A 22941-nucleotide genomic window follows, 5' to 3' on the forward strand; every position below is an offset into this window, starting at 1 on the left:
TGTGTGTGTGTGTTCACTGCACAGATGGCCTAAAGCCAGAGGCCACATTCCACCTATGTCCAACACAAATGGTAAATATGGGTGTCCTGTCTTGTCTTTTCTGATCAAGGCAGAGTATGCTCACTCTCTTGCTACCACAACAGGACGCTCACTCTTTCCTCTCTCTCTCTCTCTCTCTCTCTCTCTCTCTCTCTCTTTATGGAAGCAGTTTCTGGGAACTGAAACCTGCAGATTCTGAAAAGCAGAACATGCCAAATGTCCATTAAGTCAAATTTCCCATAAACCATCCAGATGCTGGTACAGTTGGTCACGGAAATGCAACACACAGCTGCACCAGAACATCCAATACAGAGGAAAGGGCTAGTAGTTAGCACAGAGACAACACATACACGGGTCTTGGGCAACCCATGGTGGCCTTTATTTACACACACTCGTTCCCAAACACCAAATACATATGACTATAGCCGACGTTTGGGCTCTACAGGAAACTATTAGGCTGATCGCACTTAGGTCAGAATCCCTTGGGCCTTCAGCCCTGTGTTCTCACCCCTGTGTCTCTCTCAGTCTCTGGCCTCCCCCTGCGTGGGCTAACTAAGCCTATCCAAGCACCACCAGGAGCACGTTGCTCTAACCGGCTTCAGGTGTGTGGTGTTAGGGCAGGGCCCCGGACTACTATAGGGGCTGGACCACGGATCTCCCACCTCTTTAGCGCTTTGATTAATCGCTTTGATTAAGCTTATTGGGTGACTGAGCTATTTTAGGTCTGTTAAAATCTGAGTTTACCATATTGATACTGATTTCTGTACTTTATTTATATAGTGTCACATGTGGACGGAGGAGGTGGACGGATAGACACAGGTCGACACACAACAGACAAGAAACTCTGAAACAAAGGGACTATATCTACACATAGGGAATACCTAACAGGAGTTAACCACAGGGCAGGGCTACAATGGAGAACGCCTGGGAGGACTAATGAGTAGGCGGGGCAATGGCGGAGACAGGAACATAAACAAAACAGAACGGGTAAATGGTTGGTGAATGAGAGAGAGAGAGAGAGAGAGAGTGAGTGAGAGAGAGAGAGAGAGAGTAGTGTGCATGGAACAGAAAAACAATCAGTTCAGTCTCTGGAGTTGAGAAGTCTGATGGCTTGGGGGAAGAAGCTGTTGCAGAGTCTGGTCGTGTTGGACCTAATGCTGTGGTACCTTCTTCCTGATGGCAGGAGGGAGAACAGTCTGTGTGAAGGGTGGGTGGAGTCATCCACAATGCTGGTTGCTTTGCGGATGCAGCGGGCAGTGTAAATGTCCATGACGGAGGGGAGAGAGACTCCGATGATCCTCTTAGCTAATACATTGGAGGGTCTTGCATTCAGAGACTGTGCAGGTCCCAAACCAGGCAGTGATGCAGCTGCTCAGGATGCTCTCTATAGCAGAGGGTGAGGATGGGTGGAGGGAGACGGGCCTTTCTGTTTCTCCACTTTTACTTTCCTGCATATTTTGGATGAGTTTAATACCTTTACTCCGTTACATTTATGTTTACGTGCTGCATCGTGACTCGCTACAATTATAAAAATACTACAAATCATTTCAAACCCACATTATCACCTCCAGAGCGCTAGATGGCGCTGTCACCGGGTTTGATGAAGCCGCCTCTACATTGAGCAGAACAGGCGATCGAGCCGTGAGCGAGCATGCTGCCGTTCTTCCTCTCACCCCGCTGCTGCAGTGAGGACACTACCGCTAGAGCTCTGTTAGTTTATCTCCAGATGGAAGAAGAAGAAGAACCACCAGAAGAACCTCCTCCATCTTCACCTCCTGCAAATACTCGTATGTGCAGAATGGCCTGAGCTCTTTCAGCTGTAGTTGAGTTTACAGAGAGTGAAGCTCAGGGTTTGAGCTGCTCTCCTTACTGGTTTTACAGATGAAACTCTTGTATGTGGCGGGTTGAGTCAGGTCTGCTCAGCTCTCTCTCTTTTGGGCGAGTTTGTTTAGAGAGTGAACTGAAGACTCGTGTTCATGAACTCTGTCTCCTACAGTCCTGTCCTTCTACTACAGCCAGAGGAACTGAGACAGGCCTTAAGTCTGAGCATCTGAACTAATAGAAACTCTGATACTCAGACTTCTGACTGCTCTCTGTAAGAACTACAGAACACAGTACTGTACTTTTACTTTCAGTACTTAACCAGTACATTTTAGAATACACTACTTGCAAATACTTAAGTACTAAAATGTTGAATACTTTAGTAATTCTACTTAAGTCTTCCACTTCTACTTCAACTAAGATAGTGATGCAATGAGCATCACGACCCGCCTTGCACAGGGTGTAAGATAGGAGGTTAAGACAGGCGAGGAAAGGTCAAAAAGGGGCAGAGTGTGGTATATGTTATATATGGTTTTATCTTTGGAAAGGTTCTATGTGGAACCATCTACATAAGGTGCCCCCCATACAAATAATCTTTTAACCCGTAAATGAACCCTGAAAGCATTCAAATGTTCATGGTTCTTCATAGAGCCATTGTCTTCACTAAAGAACCATTTTTAGTCGATCCCTTTCTTAAAGTGTAGAAAAGTAAATGAGTCCAGAAACGAACTCCAGGGGTTTGTGATCTTAGATGTCAGGAAGGAACAAGGGCTGCAAATAGTCATTTCTGAATGGAAGAGTAGCACTCCACCTCAATGCATGGCTCCCAAAACCTCAACTGTTGAAGCGCAAAACATCCCTTGAACCAAGGGGAGAATTGCTCACAAGAAGTGGAATGTCCAAAGGGGAGGGCCGTCCAGCGAATGCAATGTGAGCAGGGGCAGGACCAATCAGTGTGAGCAGAAAACTGGGAGGATTCTCAGAGTGGAGCTCTCCAGACCTCCATGTCCACTCAGTGGGCAGTTCGGCAACACAGGGGCTTAAGATGTACTGCCATAGCAAGTTACTTGAGGGTCAAAGATGAATGGAAGAGGTCCTAGAATTGGGTCAGTGATTGAATAGCCTAATTTTGAAAAACCCACCCTAAAACAAGTCCTTGCAGCAGGGACACTACGAAGCAACCAGAGTGGAACATCTTCACACAACAGGCCAAGAAAAACTGGCACTCACCCATATACTCCCAAAACCTCTCCAGCACTTCAGGCCATCTGAAGGATGCACATTGTAAGAGGTAAGGTCTTCTGTGACTGCCCGACAGGCACTAACATGGCATATCCATGTTCTAAAAAAAAAAACAGCAAGGCAAGACTGCAGTGTCAAGGTAAGACAGGGCCAAGGAAAGACAAAAACAAGAGCCAGACCAAGCCGAGGCAAGGCAAGGCTCAAACCAAAGCAAGGCCCAAACCAAGGCTAAGGCATTGCAAGCTAAGGCAAGGCAAGGCAACGCCCAAACCAAAGCTAAGGCATTGCAAGCTAAGGCACTAACATGGCATATCCATGTTCTAAAAAAACATAAGCAAGGCAAGACAGTGCAATATCAAGGAAAGACAAAAACAAGAGCCAGACCAAGCTGAGGCAAGGCAAGGCCCAAACCAAGGCTAAGGCATTGAAAGCTAAGCCAAGCCAGGCAAAAGCAAGGCAGCAAAGCCCAAACCAAGGCAAGGCCAAAACCAAGGCAAGGCATTGCAAGCTAAGGCAAGGAAAGGTCTAGACCAAGGCTAAGGCATTGCAAGCCAAGCCAAGCGAGGCAAAGGCAAGGCCCAAACCAAGGCCCAAACCAAGGCTAATGCATTACAAGCTAAGACAAGACAAGACAAGGCAAGGCAAGGCCTGGACCAAGGCTAAGGCACTGCAAGCTAAGCTATGCAGGGCAGGGACAACCCAGCCAAGGCCAAGGCAAGGCCACGTCCAAGGCAAGCAAAGGCCAAGGTGTCCCTTTACCTAATTTGTTTTGTGGTTAGGATGAACTTCTTCCCAATTGCAGCACAGCAGGGAGGGGCTTGGCTGAATGCAGGCGGGAAGAAACTTCACAGCTTGAATGAAGCTGCAGTGTGGGAGTGTGCTGGACTCCAAAGCAGCGAGGTGGAGGATGAGTAATAATCAGTGCGAGCATGTGGCAGGATCATTAACGGGGAAGTTTACATGTGTTTGCTTGATCTGAAGGGTAAGAGCCAAAACTATTGATTCGCTACATCCTATGATATTTATCTTTATTGTATTGATCTTACATTAGTTGTATCCTACTGTATTATAGTATATGCTTTATATGCTGTTATAGCAGCATTTTCTGAAAGTATTATTTATTTGATTATGTGACTCAATGAATTCGTCCTTAAATTTGAGTTCATACTCCCATGTTTGGGCTTTGGTTACTTTGGGTGTACTGTAATTTTTCTTAGTTCGTACCATGGTCATTTTTAGTTTGACCACTGCAGTAAAGCCTGCAAATGAACATATACTCCAACTGTGATGTGTTTCAGATGTATGCGGACAGTGACTTGTGGTCAGTGTTCGCCCACCCTTAATCTTCCTCAGTCCAGACATTAAGGCAAACATGTCCAGAGTGGCGCTCCTGTGCTTGGCACTGTTAATCCTTTCACACACAGCCGGGGGCCAGAGGAGAAGGGTCGAAAACAAGCCGAATAACCTGACCACGAAAGATGGGAAGGGTAAATGAGTTCACGTTTTCCGCAATACCTGGATTTATAGGTGCTTTCTTAAGTGAGCTGTTTGTGAACCTACTCTGGTGGGTCTGGTAATCATATCACATCCCACGCATGTTCTTCCTCTTTGGGACTTTTTTGTTTTGGACAAATGTTTTCATCGCTGTTTTGCTCAAGCTGAGAAACCAGAATGCTGCATAAATATTCAGTGTGTCCTAAAGTTTGGGGACACCCCATTTTTTATCAGTGAACCCAGCCACCTTAAGGAGCACTTTTGGATAATCTCTGTAAAAAGAAAAAAACACATTGACCAATAGAACTTGATTCTCTAATAAGGTTGACCATGCCCCATGCCAATAAGTGTTGCCTATAGGGCTATAAAACCTCCACCCCAGCAGTGGAACCACCATCTCTGAAGCATCGGCGCTTCACCCTATACCTGTAATTGCTATAAATGATCTCTGTTCTGATTGGCTGCCCTGTATAACACCCCTGTATTGCAGTCTGAGCTGAAACACTCCTTATAACTTCAGCATGAATGGGCGGAGCTAAATTGGTGTAAGCTCAATGGGTGGATGTACTATGAATGTGTTGGTTCTTGTCTCCAGCATATGTGCTCTTTAACGATTTGTCCTCTCTTCAACTGTAGTGCTGGTGTGTCCGCTAGAGATCGCCTTCATCCTGGACAGTTCCGAGAGCGCCATGGCTGTCCGCTTTGGTAAAGAGAAGGACTTTGTGCGCTCCTTCAGCCGGCAGGTCATGCAGATGCAGGTGTCCGGCTGGCACCTGCAGACACGGCTGGCCGCCATGCAGTACAGCAGCTCCGTGTCCATCATTCAGAGCTTCAGAGACTGGCAGGACCTGCCCACCTTCCTGGCACAAATCGATGCCGTGGACTACATCGGCCAGGGCACGTACTCGTCCTACGCCATCGGGAACGCTACAGAACTCTTCGTCCGAGAGACCAAAGAGGAAAACGTGAGGGTGGCCGTCCTAATGACGGATGGCGCGGACCACCCCCGGAGCCCCGACATCATAGCGGCTGCCGCTGAAGCCAAGAGCCACAACATCAAACTCTTCACTATCGGCCTGTCCGACATGGCCTGGGGCAGCCACAGCAGTGCCAGGATGAGGGCGGTGGCCAGTGCCCCGGCACATCAGTTCGTCCATGGCCTCAACGACCCAGACCTGGAGGAGCGACTCCTGCAGGAACTTGTAAGTAACTGCAATGACTGCCAGCTTGGAAGTAAAGGTCCTGACCGGTATTTGAGTCCAGCCATATGGGAAGGATAATTAGCACAGCAGTATGTTAGTTTCAAGATTTCTGGACATCTACAACACAAATTTAGCCATTTTATTTACTATGCAATACAACCAATGAACCTATACATGTCTTTGTATGTCTGTTATGATATAATTTTATAAATAATATTAATGGAGGTCAAATAAATAAAAATAATACATTTTCTTTGGGGACTATTTATCCTTATTACACCCTGTATGTACATCTGTGCCATGAAGGAATAAAATAAATTGCATTTTAGACCACAACATATCATAAAACTATCAGTAAACCATAGGTTACGTATAAGGCAATGTATTCATAACTTCATAACTGTGGGATTTAGCTTTTATTGCCGTTTACCTCTTTAGACTCTCTCTCTCCATTCACCACTATAACCAGCTTGGTCTTGCTGGTCATGCTGGTTGTCTAGTTTGGTCAAGTTAATCATGCTAGCAGACCAGCAGACCCTATACTGATCAAGAGTTAAGATAGTCAAACAGCTTAACTAGCTTGACCAGCTTGAGTTGGTCATCCACACGAAAAACATACCCCATACTGGTAAGCTAGTCGTTTATTCAGCTCTTGGCCAGTGTATGTTGCATTTGGTTTTAGGTCATGCTGGTCATGCTAATCAACCGGCTTGGTCTCGTTGGTCATGCTGGTCGATCACTTGGTCCTGCTGGTCATACTGGTTGTCTAGCTTGTCTTGCTAGGTTAATTATGCTAGCAAACCAGCAGACCCTATACTGGTCAAGAGTTAAGATAGTCAACCAGCTTAACTAGCTTGACCAGCTTGAGCTGGTTATCCAGATGAAAACATACCCTTGTTAACCAGCTCTTGACCAGTGTATGTTGCATTCTTTTAGTCTTGCTGGTCATGCTGGTTGTCTAGCTTGGTCAGGTTAATCATGCTTGCAGACCAGCATACCCTATACTGGTCAAGAGTTAAAATAGTCAACCAGCTTAACTAGCTTGACCAGCTTGAGCTTGTCATCCACACAAAAAAACGGTTAATTTGATTGTGGTCACGCTGGTCATGCTAGTTAACCGGCTTGGTCTTGCTGGTCATGCTGGTCGACCAGTTGTTCTTGCTGGTCATGCTGGTTGTCTTGGTCAGGTTGATCATGCTTGCAGCTTAACCTACTTGACCAAATCATGCTGGCAAGCTAGCTGGTTAATCAGCTCTTGACCAGTGTATGTTGCATTTGATTGTAGTCATGCCGGTCATGCCGGCTTACCTTAGCTGGTCAGAGCTAAGCTGGTTAACAAGCTTGACTAGCTTGAGCTGGCCATGCTGTATTTTTCAGCAGGCTTTTCACACCAAAGCACTCTGAATGACTATGTTCACATATTAATTATTAATTTAACATAACCTTTCAACAATGTTCAACAACAGGTTCCCTTTTAATTAGTAAAAAAGTCATTGCAAGAAACTTACTTGACTGCTATGAACTCCAGAGTTAACACTGAGAGAGTAGGAGTTTCCATGTAAACACAAAGCCTGCTGGATGTTAAAGGTCAAGTTTGGCCTTCTCTCCCACAATAACATGAATTGTGCTGTATTCTGGGAGCCCTGTAAAAGATTCCTACTGGAAGAACCTCGCCTGAGGGGCTTAAATTCCTAAAATAAGTGGACAGTGAGCTGCATGCGAGTGTACAGTAGGGTTCAACAATCTGAACCTACTGCCAAGGACTGATTCCTCATACAGCAGAATACAATACAACAGAAAAGCAACTGTTTTTGGTCAAATCATATATATTTCATCACTGATTCTGTACAAATTACTTTTTTTATCATTTGGTCAGACTGTCTCAATAGCATATGTGTCTCACGTTTCTCTTAATTGGTACTAACTGAGTCAGTATCAGCTGTTGGAAGAGTTGGGAGTGTACTGCAGACATCCCACCCTGCAAACAGCCATTTCAGGGACTAATGCTGCGTTCCATTCCAACTGGGACGTCTGATTTTCCGAGTTATAAGTAGGAAATTTCAACTGGAACGCCGCCACAAGTCAGATTTCCTACTTAGAAAGTCGGGAGGGCCTCACCAACCCCAAGTTCAAAATCCAAGATGGCCACACTGCAGACCAGCAGTAGTAAAAGCAGCAGTGTTATCCAGTATATTAGCACTTCTATCATTAAATCAGTCCTACACACTCAGTACTGTTTAACCTCTATCTGTGGACGTGTTTCCATGGTGTTTGGATGCGCAAAATACTGTATAATCCCGCTGTAATCAATGGATATCGCTAACAATGCTAACTGAGATAGAAAAATTACACAAGAAAATTAATTACACAAAATGACATAATTACACAAGTGTGATTTTAGCATCATTCCCAGCTCAGGCATCTGACTTAATAAATAAATGGAATCCAGCATAAGTCCCGCCCACAGAGAAGGCTGATTCATAGCACAAAGAGAAACCAATCAGGATGGTCTCTGTGTCACTCTCTAGCTACATCTCTCTCTCTCTCTCTCTGTCTCTCTCTATGCCGTTCTCTCTCTGTTTCTCACTCATTGCTTGCTTTCAACACTAAATCAGTTTCTGGGATATTTTTACATAATTTGCAGCCGTCAGGGAGCTGCTCCCTGATCTTCCAGGAGAGGTGGGATGTCTCCAACGGTGAAGACTGTGTTAGCAGTCAAATAAAAAAAATGACACAGTAAATCATGTAAGAAGTGAAGTAAATAGTGTGTGAATAGTGGTTGGTGTGGCACAACAGATAACACCTCTACCTGCCTGTGAGCTACCACACCACATGGGAGACTGGGGTTCGATTACTGGCCTGGGTGCTGTGCTGCACCTATAAGAGTCCTTGGGCAAGACTCCCAACACTACATTGGCCCTCCTCTGTAATACAAACCTTGTAAGTCGCTCTGGAGAAGACAGTCTAAATGCCATAAATGTAAATGTGAACAGGACCATGAGAAATTACTCAGTTTAATAAGATATTTGGATTACATAAAACAACTTTCTAACCTTAATGTCTTTCATCTGTTTTATTCAGGAAACAGTGGCCAATAATGAAGTAAGTGTGTACTTGCATATGTTTCCATGCAATTTTAGAAAAGTCATTGAATTTTGCATCAATTACAATGGTGTCATATGTCCTATTTCAGTGTCCGCGACTCCAAGTGTGTTTGTGTGAGAAAGGAGACAGAGGACCTCCGGGAAGCCCTGTGAGTAAAAAAATGGACGTCATTAAAATTAAATTTTCGATGAAGGAAGCCACTCTTGACGAAACGTTCTCTGTGTTCTGTGCAGGGTAAAAAAGGAGAACCAGGTTACGAAGGACTCCCCGGTCCGAAAGGTGCAAGGGTGAGCTAGAAAACCATTACCAAAACATTATAATTATTTCTATAAATATATTTTAGAAGATGGATTAATCGTACATTACTTCATTCTTTGAGTTTCAAATGGACAAAAGTAATGGGACGCCTGTTCATTCAGTGTTTCTTCTGAAATCAAGGGGATTAATAAGAGTTCATCCTGCTTTTGTTGGAGTAACTGTCTCTACTGTATAGAGAAGAATGCTTTCTACTAGATTTTGGAGGAGCATTGTTGTGAGGGTTTGATTGCATTTAGAGACAAAAGCGTTGAGGTGAGGTCAGGATGTTGGATGCTTACTGCCCACCTCAACTCCCCAGCTCTTCCAAAAGTACTGGATGAAGCTCCATCCAGCATTCCAGAGAGCACAGTTCCACTGCTCCACAGCTTAATGCTGGGGGGCTTTATACCCCACGCCTGGCATATGGCAGCATGGTGCCAATAGGTTCATGTTGATCTGCTCCAGAGTGAGAGAACATTGGTGTGTAATATATATAAAACAGCTTGAATGATAAGCATCAGTTTTATCATTGAACTGAAGCCTGTTCGCATCAGGAATTTCTATATATATGCATAGTATGTATTAGTATAGTATGTATTCTCATAATATTTTGATAATATTGTTAATAATATCAAACTATTATTGATATTATGATAATTATTAATATTATATTATTAATTTATATTATTATAAAGTTGTAATTATGTATTATTAATATAGGCACTCTTTATAGTTGTATATTATTATTATTATTATTATTATTATTATTATTATATTATTATAGTATTATTATTAGTATTATTATTTTATTAATATATAATATATAAATATTACCAAAACTAAACTAAAATTATATGTATTTATTTATTTTTATTGTATTTATATTCAAAATTTTAGTTTAGTTTTGGAAATTTACAGTAAATGTATTTTTCTGAAAAAAGGTTTTCAGTATTATTTTTTTATTCTTCTTATTATTGTTGTTATTGTTATTATTCTTATTCTTATTGTTGTTATTATTATTGTTATTATTATTATTATTATAAAAGAGTTTTTCATTATTATGATTAAAGCTGCGTAACTAATCTATTAGAATGCAGTTTGAATTAGATTAGCTTTTCAGTTTAAGCATTGCTAAATTAGCACAACAGTATATAGTTGTAAAGAATCCACTCCTAGACTGCAGTATGTGAACCATGTTGAAGCTGCAAAATGAATCTTTTACTTCTCAGACCATACAGCCCTTATATAGGAACTGAAGTGCACAAACAACTAGCCTTTTTATCCTGAAGGAATAAGGAGTGTTAAACCCAGGCTACTTTCTGAATGAGGCACATATACACCAGCTTAGACCAGTATAATATAAAACCAGGTATGCTGATGGAAGCGCTTGGAGATGCTGGTTATGCTAGTTGACTAGCAAAGTGATGCTGATCATGCTGGTTGAAGAGCTTGGTCATGCTGGTCAACCAGCTTGGTGATGCTGATCATGCTAGTTGAAGAGCTTGGTCATGCTGGTCAACCAGCTTGGTGATGCTGATCATGCTGGTTGAAGAGCTTGGTGATGCTGGTCATGCTGGATGTCCAGTTTGGTAATGCTGGTCATGCTGGTTGAAGAGCTTGGTCATGCTAGTCAAGCAGCGGGGCAATGTTTGTCATGCTGGTCAGGTCGATCATACTTGTAGACCAACTAAACCATCAGACTCCAACATAAACATAGCTTATGCTGGTCAGGAGCCAAGCTGGTCAACCAGCTTAACCAGCTTGACCGACTTGAGCTGGCCATGCTGGTTTGTTCAGTATGGAAGGCACACCGTCTTCCAAACCAATTTAATTTGCACCAAACAAATGAAGATCTGGAAGCGTTTCAAGTGGGTAGAGAGTTTTTACGATGATGATGAGATTGGTGACAATCCAAGTCCAGTGTTTGATAGCAATGTTAGCCTAGCATCTCCCTTACTCTATCCTAAAGGTGAAAACCTCAGATACCAAACATGTCATGGTTGATCGGCTACATCTGGGGTCAGTGATCAGTTAGTTTGTTTGATTTTTTGCTGAATGCTTCGATTGGTCTGTTTGATTTTATCCTAGGGAGAACTGGGGGCTCCTGGGCGAGCAGGAGTGGAGGGGCCTGAGGTAAATCATATAGATTTTCATTTATTGACACCAACTCTATATGCTGCTGAATCTGCACACACCCTCATCTCTGTGTTTTCATGCACAGGGACGGCCTGGGTTCAAGGGTGATAAGGTAAGAGGTGCTACTTAACAACCGAACAGCGTCTCGGCTGTGTGCTTCTCACTGAGGTGAAGACTGTACCGCTAATTAACCTACAAACTGGAAGCTGGCAAAGTATGGGTGCGTCCCACCTGCGTACGAATTACTAGTACTGAGTAGTTATTGAGAGTGTAGTATGTAGTGGGCAGTGGTGGCTCAGCGGTCAGACCCGGGCTCGGCAAGCTGCCACTGTTGAGCCCTTCACCCTGTCTGCTCCCAGGGTGCTGGAGTTGGCTGCTGACCGCTTTGGGTGTGTGTGTGCTCACTGTCCCTAGTGCACTAGTGTGGGTGGGTGGGTGGGTGGGTGTTCACTACCACAGATGGGTCAAATGTGGAGGACACATTTCGCTGTACATAGTACAGTGACAAATATGTGCATCTTTAGTATGTAAAATTAATAAAAAGATCAAAGTCGAATATACTGAAATATTCACGATACATAGTCAGAACCTGACGATTTTTGTGTGTGATTGCTGGAATAGTGATGGACACTATTATCCCACAGTGCAATGCAACACAGAAAGGGAGGAGCTACTCACATCTGGAAAAATTGGAGAATTTGCATTCATATTCATATGTTGGCATAGCAACGCTTTATCACTTCCTGTTAGTATGGGTTAGTACGTTAATAACCTGCCAAACTGCACTATTAATACTGTATTAATATATAATACTTACCTTCTAGTACTAGTGTGTAGTACGCAATTGGGACGCAGCCTATGTTTGCATTGCTAGCTTATTCAATTATTCATACTAGCTAAATAAACTCCAGGGAACTTTCCAGCGATACCTTACTAGATAATAACTTCAGAACAGTCCAGCCTGTTTGACTGTTTTCCATGTAGTTCCTTAATAACTAACTATAGATAAACTCTAAGCACCCTTACAGCATGTCTAACTGACCTGTCACGTTGTGCTTAGAAATACAGGCAAAATATATTTGACCGCTACCTTTTCTGCTGGGCTTAATTAGTGTAATGAACATGTAAATGGAAAGTGACTAATTTGATGTGTTTATATTATGTATGTTAATGTATTGTTGTGTTTATTTGACAATTTGACACACTTGTGTCAAAAGGAGCTTAAAACAGTAAAAATTATATAATTTTAAGCCAAACTGAAACCAAATATTTTCATAATTTTTTAGTAATTAATAATCTAATAAAAAACAAACATGGTTTCCCCTCTATCAGTCAGTCCTTGCGGCCTTGGCAGTCCTAACCTAATTTGCTATAATTCATTAGCAGTTGGATTGATCTTCTGACCATTTTTGGCTAGCATTTTTGCTAGTTAGCATGTTGTGGAATTTGGATCCAGATCCAATCTATTTCCCAACCCGTACCATAGTCTTTTAGCCCTAATGGGTCCCAGCACACCTCTATACACTCACTACAGTTCGACAGTTCGATTTTAAATCAATCTAGTCAATTTTAAGCCAGTCATTTCCGCTGGGCTTAATTAGTGTAATGAAAATAAATGGAAAATGACTAAATATTTTATAGTTTATTAGTAAATAATAATAAAAAAATAAATCTCACATTTTTACTTTACATTGTTTCCACTTATCAGTTCATCCTTGCAGCCTTTTCATTTCTAACCTAATTTTCTATAATTCATTAGCAGTTGGACAGATCATCTCACAATTTTGGCTAGCATTTTTGCTAGTTAGCATGTTATCGAAGGCCTGGCCAAAATGGTCTTTGATATCATTTGGATCCAAACCCAAATCCAGAATGCAGGCCTTTAAGGATGGTATAGCACTCAAAAACATCTAAAATTGTTATAAATCAAATTTCAATGATATTATGCAGTCTACAGACAAAACTACTGATGCCATATAATACTGATTCAGTATTAGATTCCAAACAACTTTGCAATTACATGTTACATCAGAAGTGGGACTGCTTTTTCATTATTGTGACTTATTCGTTTAAAGACCACAGCTTATTATTTAGGTCTTATCAGGCAAATTAGTGCAAGCACTGTATAAACTGCAGCTTGTGGCTTTATTTAAAGGAACTCTGTTGTGTTTGTTAAGATTATTATTATAATTATAATTATAATTATTATTATTATTATTATTATTATTATTATTATTGTGGCTTTGTTGGCCACTACAATGTACAAAGTTGCCTTGCCATATTTTGGTAAAACTTGTCCCAAGACATTGTGTTTTTTGGGCCAATTTATGTTAGTCAGGAGTTTTTGGATGGCCCAAAACTACACGTATATGGACATATCATGTCAGTTGGTGCCCATAGGAAGAAATATTTTTTTGTTCATTCTTAGTTAAAATGGAAGGCCTGGCCAAAATAGTAATTTCTCTGAGAGAATTTGGATCCAGATCCAATCTATTTCCCAACCTGTGCTGTAGTCTTTTAGCCCTAATGGGTCCCAGCGCACCTCTACACACTCACTACAGTTCGACAGTTTGATTTTAAATCAATCTAGTCAATTTATATATATATATATATATATATATATATATATATATATATATATATTTAAAGGAACTTTATTGTTTTTGTTAAGATTATTATTATAATTATAATTATTATTATGGCTTTGTTGGCCACTACAATAAGTTGCCTTGCCATATTTTGGTCAAAAATGTCCCAAGACATTGTGTTTTTGAGTTATTAAATTATTTAAGTCAGTCAGGAGTGTTTGGAAGGCCCAAAACTACACGTATATGGACGTGTCTCATGTCAGTTGGTGCCCATTGGAGGAAATTATTTTTTGTTCATTCTTAGTTAAAATGCCTCTTCTCTGCAAGACAATTTATAAAAGGACATTTTTCTAGCATTGTTTCTAGTTAGCATGTTAATGAAGGTCTGGCCCAAATAGTCTATTCTCTGAGAGAATCTGGCTCCAGACCCAATCTCTCCAATTTCTCAACCCGTGCCGTAGTCTAATGGGTCCCAGAGCCGCTCTACACAGTCTGAAATTCATATTTGAAATCAATAAAGTCAGCTTATAGTATTACAGTTGAAACGTTGCTGTGTTTGCAATCACGGAAGCACTGAGCTGTGTTTTAGGGCGACAGAGGAGAATGTGGAGCTCCTGGGGAAAAAGGAGATAAGGTATGTGTATCTTTATATTATATCAGAGACAGTCATTTAGAATTACGCTGTGTTGAATCACTGAGGCATGATCCTGTCATTTGCAGGGACTTCAAGGACCTCTAGGACCACGAGGGACTAAAGGAGAACAGGCACAGTATTATCCAATCTCTAAAACATCATCACTCAGCAGTATGCTTTGTTAATACACTATATAGACACCAGTAATGGGACACCCGCTTATTCAGTGTTTCTCCTGAAATCAACGGTGTTAAAAAGAGCTTATCCTGCTTTTGTTGGAATAACTGGCTCTACTGTCCAGAGCACTGCTGTTGTGATGTTAAGATGTTGGATGATGACCACCCTACCTCATCCCCAACTTCCCAACACATCCCAAAAGTACTGCATGGGGCACCATCCATCATTCCAGAGAATTCCACAGTTCTTCCACTGCTCCACAGCTCAATGCTGGGGGGCTTTATACCCCTATAGCCCACACCTGGCATTAGGCATGATGCTCCAAAGAGTCCTCTTCTACTGGCAGCATGTCTCTACAGGGACCAGACAAGCTGTCTTTCGGCATTTGCATATCTGTCTCAGCAATGGGTGCAATTAAAAATAGCGGAATGCATTCATTAAAAGGGGTGTCCACAAACATTTGGGCATATAGTGGATTTCAGTGGTTTTACCAGGACGGTGCTCTGATAAACAAACAGAATAAATATGAGAATTGCTTTTTTTATTTAGACTGTTTCTGTAACTGTTTCAGGTCAACATTAGCCTCTAGATAACAAACTAGCTAATATACCACCAACAGTTAATTAAACATGGTAATCACACCCGTTCTCCACCCTGCACTTATGGAATGTGAATGGAGGATCACTCCTAATCCCGTGCCAATGAGCATATTAAAGCAGGGAATCCAGGCTTGCAGGATATTATTCTTTTTCCGAGCCAGACTTTGTGTGCTAGGATTAATGCCGGGACAGTGTACTGTAGACGGGTTCAGCTTTGCCCCTGGAGAGTCTGGGTCCTGGGGTGTGAGCACAGTGGTTTCTGATTTGTGTGGAATGAGATGCACTGTATGATGTTCTGTATGATATAAGCATACCGTCACTGTCACACAAGAACCTTGTATCTTCATTTTTGCCTTTTTTTATATAATGTAAATCTGGCAATTGTTCTTTGAGTTATGGTAGAAGTTTAATGATGAATGGACCAATAGAAATGCTGCAAAATATAATAATGTAATAATTGTATTATTATATATAATAATTATATGAATAATATTTTTTCACATTGACCTCCATTGAAAGTTGGGAAGGTTTTCTCCATCTCCAGTGAAGTGACATTTTGTCCAACAGCAGCAATACTTAAAGCCATGTCATTTGCACCAAATTTGCAGCACACTTTGATGGGTGCTATCCAACTCTCATGCCCAACTTGCACAACCATACATATGGATACGCTTACAGTGAAGGCTGTTAGATTGCATTTACAGTAAATAGCTTATTATATTTTATATAATCAGTCAACCTGATGGTTTCCATAGATTTTAGGGCTGTGTATTGTCAAGAACCTATTGTATATGTATATGTATATGTATAGATGAGTTATGATTCTATATATTTTAATATTTAGCGATACTTTAATCAAGGTGATATATTGTCATTTTGTATTTATTTATTATTAATCATTTGTTTAGCTCCCAATTTGATTCTGCCAATTAACCCATCACACCACACCAACTAACAGACGCCTGTGCTGGAGTAGCCACCATCTACCCACCTGGAGCGAGCGCAGACAATTATGAGACTGCGGCATGGCTGCTGATTCAAACTTTAAACAATTTTTTTTTATGATTTCAATCTGCAGCAGAAATTTAGACCACAAGCAAAAATAGCAGTACTATTTGCCCACCAGTCTGGCATTCTTGGCACATAGGCAGTAACAGCCAGGCAACGACGAAAGTCCATTTGCCAACATGAAGAGCCTTCCCATTGTAAGACTGAGACAACTCAATAAAATACCCACAACAGTACACCACAGCTGCTATATCTGCAAGCATGGGGGTTTCTAATAAAGTGGCCACTACGCATACAATAGCCTGCTTCCATTTTTTGCAAAAGTAAGCAATGCATTTTCGATACGGGAGTTTTGATTCAATATATTGTAATATATTGCGATACTGTAATCAAGGCGATATATTTCCATTTTGTATTATTTTTTAATTATTTGTTTTGCTCCCAAAATGTTTGTAGCTCCCCCTAGCACACCACACCAACTAACAGATGCCTGTGCTGGCCAATATCACTTAAGTGTGATGAGGAGTAGCGCGCCATTTACCCACCCGGAGCGAGCGCACAATTATAAGACTGGGGCATGGCTCCTGATTCAAACTATTATTATCATTAATATTATTATTATATATTGCATTTTTTTAACAAAAAGAAAAGCTGATTTTTTAATCCAATCAAAACAGTGAGATCTGAAGGCCGAGTACAACACTGCCATCTAGTGGTCAGGGTTTAAACACAACACTAAATGAACCACTGTCTGAAACTAGTCTAGTCTAGACTATTCATTAATAATCAATACTGTGTTTTTTTGAGAACCAATACAATATTTCAAGAATACTATCGCAATTTTTCAATATATCAGTATTTTATTACACCCCTAGTTGATTGATTAACTATGTGTACAAGCACACAAGTGGATTGCCTGGCCAAGAAACTGGACTGTATAAAACAATAGTCCTGTTTGGCTTCATAATGTAAGAAGCTTTTACGACTATTTGAGAGCATTCTTCACCCATTCGTCCTGACAGTCATGCTACAGGTTGCTCAGGTTGGTTTGATGATGCCTGTGGACCACAACTGTCAAACATTCAGGTTTTGATTAAACTAAGAACTGGACTTTGACCAGTTGTTCAGCCTCTCCTGTGGTGTTTGGGCTGATACTTGGGTTCGCTGTTCTTCTGAAAGGTGAGGTTTCTCCCAAGCTTCAGGTTGTCTTGTCGTATCTTTGTTCTGCACCTTCCAGCCACTCTTCAGTTTTAGCAAGATGTCGACCTCCTGCTTAGGAAAAGCATCCCCATAGCATGATGCTGCCACCACCATGCTTCACTTTTGGGATGGTGTTTTCTGAGGCACGGAGGCCACATTTAACGGTTTGAGCTTTGGGCCCAAAAACCTCATCAGAGCCTCATCCCACATTGTAACTGGACCTCTCTGATGCTTTCTGACGGACTCCAGCTTCACTTTCATGTGTTTCTTTTCCCCACAGTAATGGCTTCTTCTTTTTTTAAGCCACAGGCCTGGTCTTTTGCATGCAAAGCTCTATATATGGGTGACTGGTAAACCTTCACTCCAATTTCAGCCCCTTGAGCTCCTTCAGAGTGATTGTTGTCCTCTTTGTGGATTCACTCAGAAGTCTCTGTCTTGTTCTGAGGCTGGGTTTTGAGGGACAGCCTTGTCTAGGCAGTGCCTGGGTGGTACGCTGCAGTTTCCATTTCCCCACAGTTCATTCAGCAGTGCTCTCTGTTCTCACAGACTGACCAGTGGTACTGGGTACTTAGGGGCACTAAAATGTGTCAATAATGGATTTGAAGGGGGTTGAATCCTTCAGGACTTCACATCTCAGTGCATTTCTCTCTCTCTTTTTCAACAGGGCCCCGAAGGTCCCCCAGGGGACCAAGGACCAGAGGGCCAGGAAGGTCCCAAAGTAAGAACATTTTGCGCTATTTCTTCGGTACTGAACAATCTGTGAAAGATGTTTGTTTCGTAGGACGAATCAGACGTAGGCACAGCATTGCTTTGACACACACTGTCTGTGTTTGCCAGACTCTGTATGAAATGAAAAATAGCAGTGTAACAGAGCCCGCTTTCAGGATCCGGGACATATAACTGATATAATAAAGTAAAAGAAGAAGGACAGCTTTATTCTCCCTAAAGGTCAAAAGCTTTATCCAGATGAGCTCCATCAAAGCAACAACATCAACAAAGGAAAATCTGCCAAAGGCGAGGGGATTCCTATCTGCAGCAGAAATTTAGACCACAGACAAAAATAGAAGTAGTACTTGCCCACCCTGGCAGTCTCGTCTGGCATTCTTGGCACAAGGGCAGTAACAGCTAGGCAACGACAAAAGTCCATTTGCCAATGTGAGACAACTCAATAAAATACCCACAACAGTACACCACAGCTGCTATATCTGCAAGCATGGGGGTTTCTAGTAAAGTGGCCACTACACATACAATAGCCTGCTTCCAATTTTTTGCAAAAGTAAGCAATGCATTTTCAGAGGCTTAGCTGCAATGCTGATTAACAGTATTGCACGTTTCATTTATTTGTAGGGAGACCGTGGACCCGTGGGGGCAGCTGGACCTCAAGGGGATATTGGCATTGGATTCCCTGGGCCTAAGGTGAGCTACTGTTGCAGTTATTGATTGATGGTGATTATTGTAACAAACAATTGAGCTCAGATATATGCCGTTAAGATGCACTATAGGATAAAAATGAAAGCTTTACAAGCAGGAGTGCCAACACAGGAACAAGCGAAATGTAAACATGGTCATATTGTAATGCCAATTCTGTCAATGTGCATCTTGGACTATATTGGAGTTCAGAAATTCGAGTAAATTTGCTATCTAAAGCACATCCTTCCACCTCCTAGTGACTAGTCTCATTAGTTTTTTTACAATATTTAATAGCTTGTATACACTCAAATTTTATACATATAAATATTGTGAGAATATCGAATTCTCGAGTCCAGTATCAAGTATCTAAATCATGTGCTAAATGTATCGTTACACCTCTTTCTGCAAGTTCTACAATGTATCATAGGTACACACAAGTGCTGGCTGTCTCAGAGTTGAGGCACAGTTACTGTGGACTATATGAACCCTTTGCACACTTCGATGCTGTTAACAGGGAAATAGCGACAAAGCAGGTAAAATCACTTTCGGTTAGTCTGCTAAACGACGGCAGGAAGGCGCTTTACATGTAGAAATGGTTCCACTACGTCCTCGAAAAATAATAAATATAATAAAAGTCTGTGGAAATTAAACAAATTAATTATGACTTCATTTTTGACTGAAAAAAACGAATTTCCAAAATAGAAACCTAAAAAGAGAAGCCAAAACCATTCTTAAGTAAAATAATAATATAATAGGAAAATATTTCATTAGAAGTTAGAAGCATTTCTATTTGTCATCATGAAATATTCATATAATGTAAAAAAAATAAAATTGCACATGCTTTTTTATTTTTTTTTAGCAGTATCTCCCATCTACCATTTTTGCTGGTTTTCACTTTCTGACATACTGTGAATTTGGCAGTTGTTCTTCTACATTGTGTCTAAATTTCATAGAGAACAGACCAGTAGAAATGCTCCATTTTTTTACATTTACTTCAATAGAAAAGCTCTTTTAGGGAGAATGGGCCTTTCTTTGAGAAATGGAGAGCATGCATTCTTAGCAAAAATGATTTTACATAGAACTAACAGAGGATGGAGCCCTTTTTGGTGCAACATAGGACTGCATTTCTTTTTATATTCAATAATTATTTATACAATTATTAGTCACTATAAACTATTGTAGCATTCAAATATAGAATCTATACAGAATCACTCACTTTCCTAAATTACCTCCTTTTAAAATGACGTATAATTTTTTATAATTTATCTACTAAACAAGGTACAATACTTCTCCCTAACATAAAGATATGACCGTTTATTTGCATGATGCCACAGTAGAACTGCTTTTCCTCCCCATAAATGTTGACAGATGGTTCTTTAGAGAGCCCTTTTGAAAATGAGAGTTGCTTTGACACAGAAATGTCTTTCTGGGTGCAGATATTAGATCTGAGAACTGAGCATTTAGTAGCTTATATACTCTGCTTACTTTGGCTGAGTTGTAAATAAAAAGCCATACTTCAGTCAATTTCTCACAGGCTCCTAAAAACAGTTCTCTAGGAGGATTCCATTCAGCAAGAGTGCCCAATCCTGGTTCTGGAGATCCACCACCTCTGGAGTTTAGTCAGCACACCTGACTGACATACACACACCCATACCCTGGAAGGCCTTCACTACCTGGATCAGAGGGGTAAGATCAGGGGTGGAGCTCAACTCTGCAGGGTGGTAGATCTTCAGGACCAGGGTTGGGAACCACTTTTTTAAAATACACCATGATCTCATTGCCAAATGAGAAATGATTTCTTTGGTCTTTCATTTTCCCCATCTGACAAAGCCTGTGTAATGGTTCTAGGGGGACAAAGGAAACCTGGGACGGCCCGGTCCTGCAGGTCCAGCTGGAGTTGGGGAACCAGGGCTCCTTGTAAGACAGAACTCAGACATGTGCTGAAATGTCTTAGTAAGTTAATTGTGTGTTTTGATAAAAATGACTGTACACATAAATAACTGTGATTATTCATAAATACAGGGACCATCAGGGCCTCCAGGACCTCAGGGGATGCCTGGCCCCCCGGGGGAGGGACTACCTGGACCCAAGGTGAGAAGTCCTCCATCTTCCACATCTGTGTTCTGCATTTCTTTATAGTAACTAAGTAAGTACGGGTCCTGAAAATCTGAACCTGTCTTTTATACCTCAGGGGGATCGAGGGTATAATGGTTCCATAGGAGCAAGTGGACCCCCCGGTTTTGGCTTCAAGGGTGAAAAGGTACCTGAAGAAAATGCAGTAATTGTGCAGCTTAAGATTTTCTGATAATGTTGCTTGGCAGTTGCTATACGGTGGCTAGGTGGTGCCTATGGTTTCCCAGGTGGTTGCTAAGCAGTTGCTGTGGCGTCACACTTGGTTGTTTTGCAGTTGCTGTTTTTTGCTGTGTTGTTGCTAAGCAGCTGCAGGTGGTTGTTATTCAGTTTCTGTGTTACCCCAGATGGTTGCAAGTGGTATGTAGTTACTATGCGGTTCCTATGCTTTTCCAAGTGGTTGCTATGCAGTCACTATGTGGTTTCTATGTTTTTCCAAATGGTTGCTAAGCTGTTGCCAAGCAGTTGCTGTGGTGTCACAGGTGGTCGTTATTCAGTTTCTGTGTTACCCCAGATGGTTGCAAGTGGTATGTAGTTACTATGCGGTTCCTATGCTTTTCCAAATGGTTGCTAATGTGTTCCAGGTGGTTGCTATGCAGTCACTATGCAGTTCCTATGCTTTTCCAAATGGTTGCTAATGTGTTCCAGGTGGTTGCTATGCAGTCACTATGTGGTTCCTATGCTTTTCCAAATAGTTGATAATGTGTTCCAGGTGGTTGCTATGCAGTCACTATGCAGTTCCTATGCTTTTCCAAATGGTTGCTATTGTGTTCCAGGTGGTTGCTATGCAGTCACTATGTGGTTCCTATGCTTCCAAATGATTGATCATGTGTTCCAAGTGGTTGTTATGAAGCCGCAATGTGGTTCCTATGCTTTTCCAAATGGTTGATAATGTGTTCCAGGTGGTTGCAATGCAGTCACTATGTGGTTCCTATACTTCCAAATGGTTGCTAAGCTGTTGCTATCCAGTTGCTATGGAATCCCAGGTGATGGATTTGCTAAGCAGTTCTTATGGGATCTCTGGTGGTTGCCATGCTGTTGCTAAGCAGTTTCTACAGTGTCCCAGGTGGCCAAACATGTCTTGGCTGGGGTAAAGGGGAAAATTCTGTACATTTGATATTTTGAAGATCAAACACATCTAAGTATTTGATGTTGTTTCTTTGACCTGCGTGCATCCACAGGGTACCACAGGGCTTCCTGGGTCTCCTGGACCAGTTGGGGCTCCGGGATTGGGAATTCAAGGAGAAAAGGTGTGTAATTTTAGTGTATAACAGTGTTTAAATACTGCCATACATGCCATTTTGGTAGAGGTCAAAATTCGGGTGCCTCCCTTTCTGCTGATGTTTCCCTTTCTGTTCATCTATATCTGTAGGGAAACCAAGGACCCGCAGGCCCCCCTGGTCCCAGAGGGATACCAGGGATAGGAATCATTGGTGAGAAGGTAAGGCAACTGTGTAATTTCATGAAGTTAATCTTTGGTATGTTTTTTTAATAGCTCATTTTCTTAAGCTACACTATATGGCCAAAAGTATGTGGACACCCCTCCTAATTACCATTGGTTGATTTAACCAGGGTATAAAATCAAGCACACAGCCACATAATCTCTATAGACAAACAAAGAGCTGAGTGACTCTCATAGGAGTGCGCTGTCATAGGATGCTACCTTTGCCACAAGTGAGTATATAAAAAGGCCTGCGCTGCTAGATCTGCCTCGGGTGACTATAAGCGCTGTTGCAGTGAAAAGGAAGCATCTAGAAGACAGGAAGTGGTAGACCATGCAAATTCACAGAGTATGGCTCCCGAGGGCTGAAGTGCTGTTGTAATGGGATGTCCAACGTGGCTCATACAGGTGTGATGGT

The 22941-nt window shown here is 41.6% G+C and overlaps 1 protein-coding gene across 1 annotated transcript in view; it reads left to right on the forward strand.

The window, feature by feature from the left end:
* Positions 1 to 4417: 4417 nt before the first annotated feature.
* col28a1b (collagen, type XXVIII, alpha 1b) overlaps positions 4418 to 22941 on the forward strand; it is a gene marked incomplete at its 5' end in the record, with an annotated part of 34335 nt that continues 15811 nt past the window's right edge. The window contains 16 exons of the mRNA XM_072681813.1: positions 4418 to 4589; positions 5233 to 5798; positions 8880 to 8900; positions 8992 to 9051; positions 9137 to 9190; positions 11289 to 11333; positions 11422 to 11448; positions 14514 to 14558; positions 14645 to 14689; positions 18207 to 18260; positions 18890 to 18958; positions 20801 to 20869; positions 20975 to 21043; positions 21144 to 21212; positions 22264 to 22332; positions 22455 to 22523. Coding sequence (XP_072537914.1) covers positions 4418 to 4589; positions 5233 to 5798; positions 8880 to 8900; positions 8992 to 9051; positions 9137 to 9190; positions 11289 to 11333; positions 11422 to 11448; positions 14514 to 14558; positions 14645 to 14689; positions 18207 to 18260; positions 18890 to 18958; positions 20801 to 20869; positions 20975 to 21043; positions 21144 to 21212; positions 22264 to 22332; positions 22455 to 22523 — 1503 coding nt within the window. The remainder of the gene's footprint in view (positions 4590 to 5232; positions 5799 to 8879; positions 8901 to 8991; positions 9052 to 9136; positions 9191 to 11288; positions 11334 to 11421; positions 11449 to 14513; positions 14559 to 14644; positions 14690 to 18206; positions 18261 to 18889; positions 18959 to 20800; positions 20870 to 20974; positions 21044 to 21143; positions 21213 to 22263; positions 22333 to 22454; positions 22524 to 22941) is intronic.

This window comes from Salminus brasiliensis, chromosome 1 (genome assembly GCF_030463535.1).
Source record: "Salminus brasiliensis chromosome 1, fSalBra1.hap2, whole genome shotgun sequence".
Classification (NCBI taxonomy): domain Eukaryota; kingdom Metazoa; phylum Chordata; class Actinopteri; order Characiformes; family Bryconidae; genus Salminus; species Salminus brasiliensis.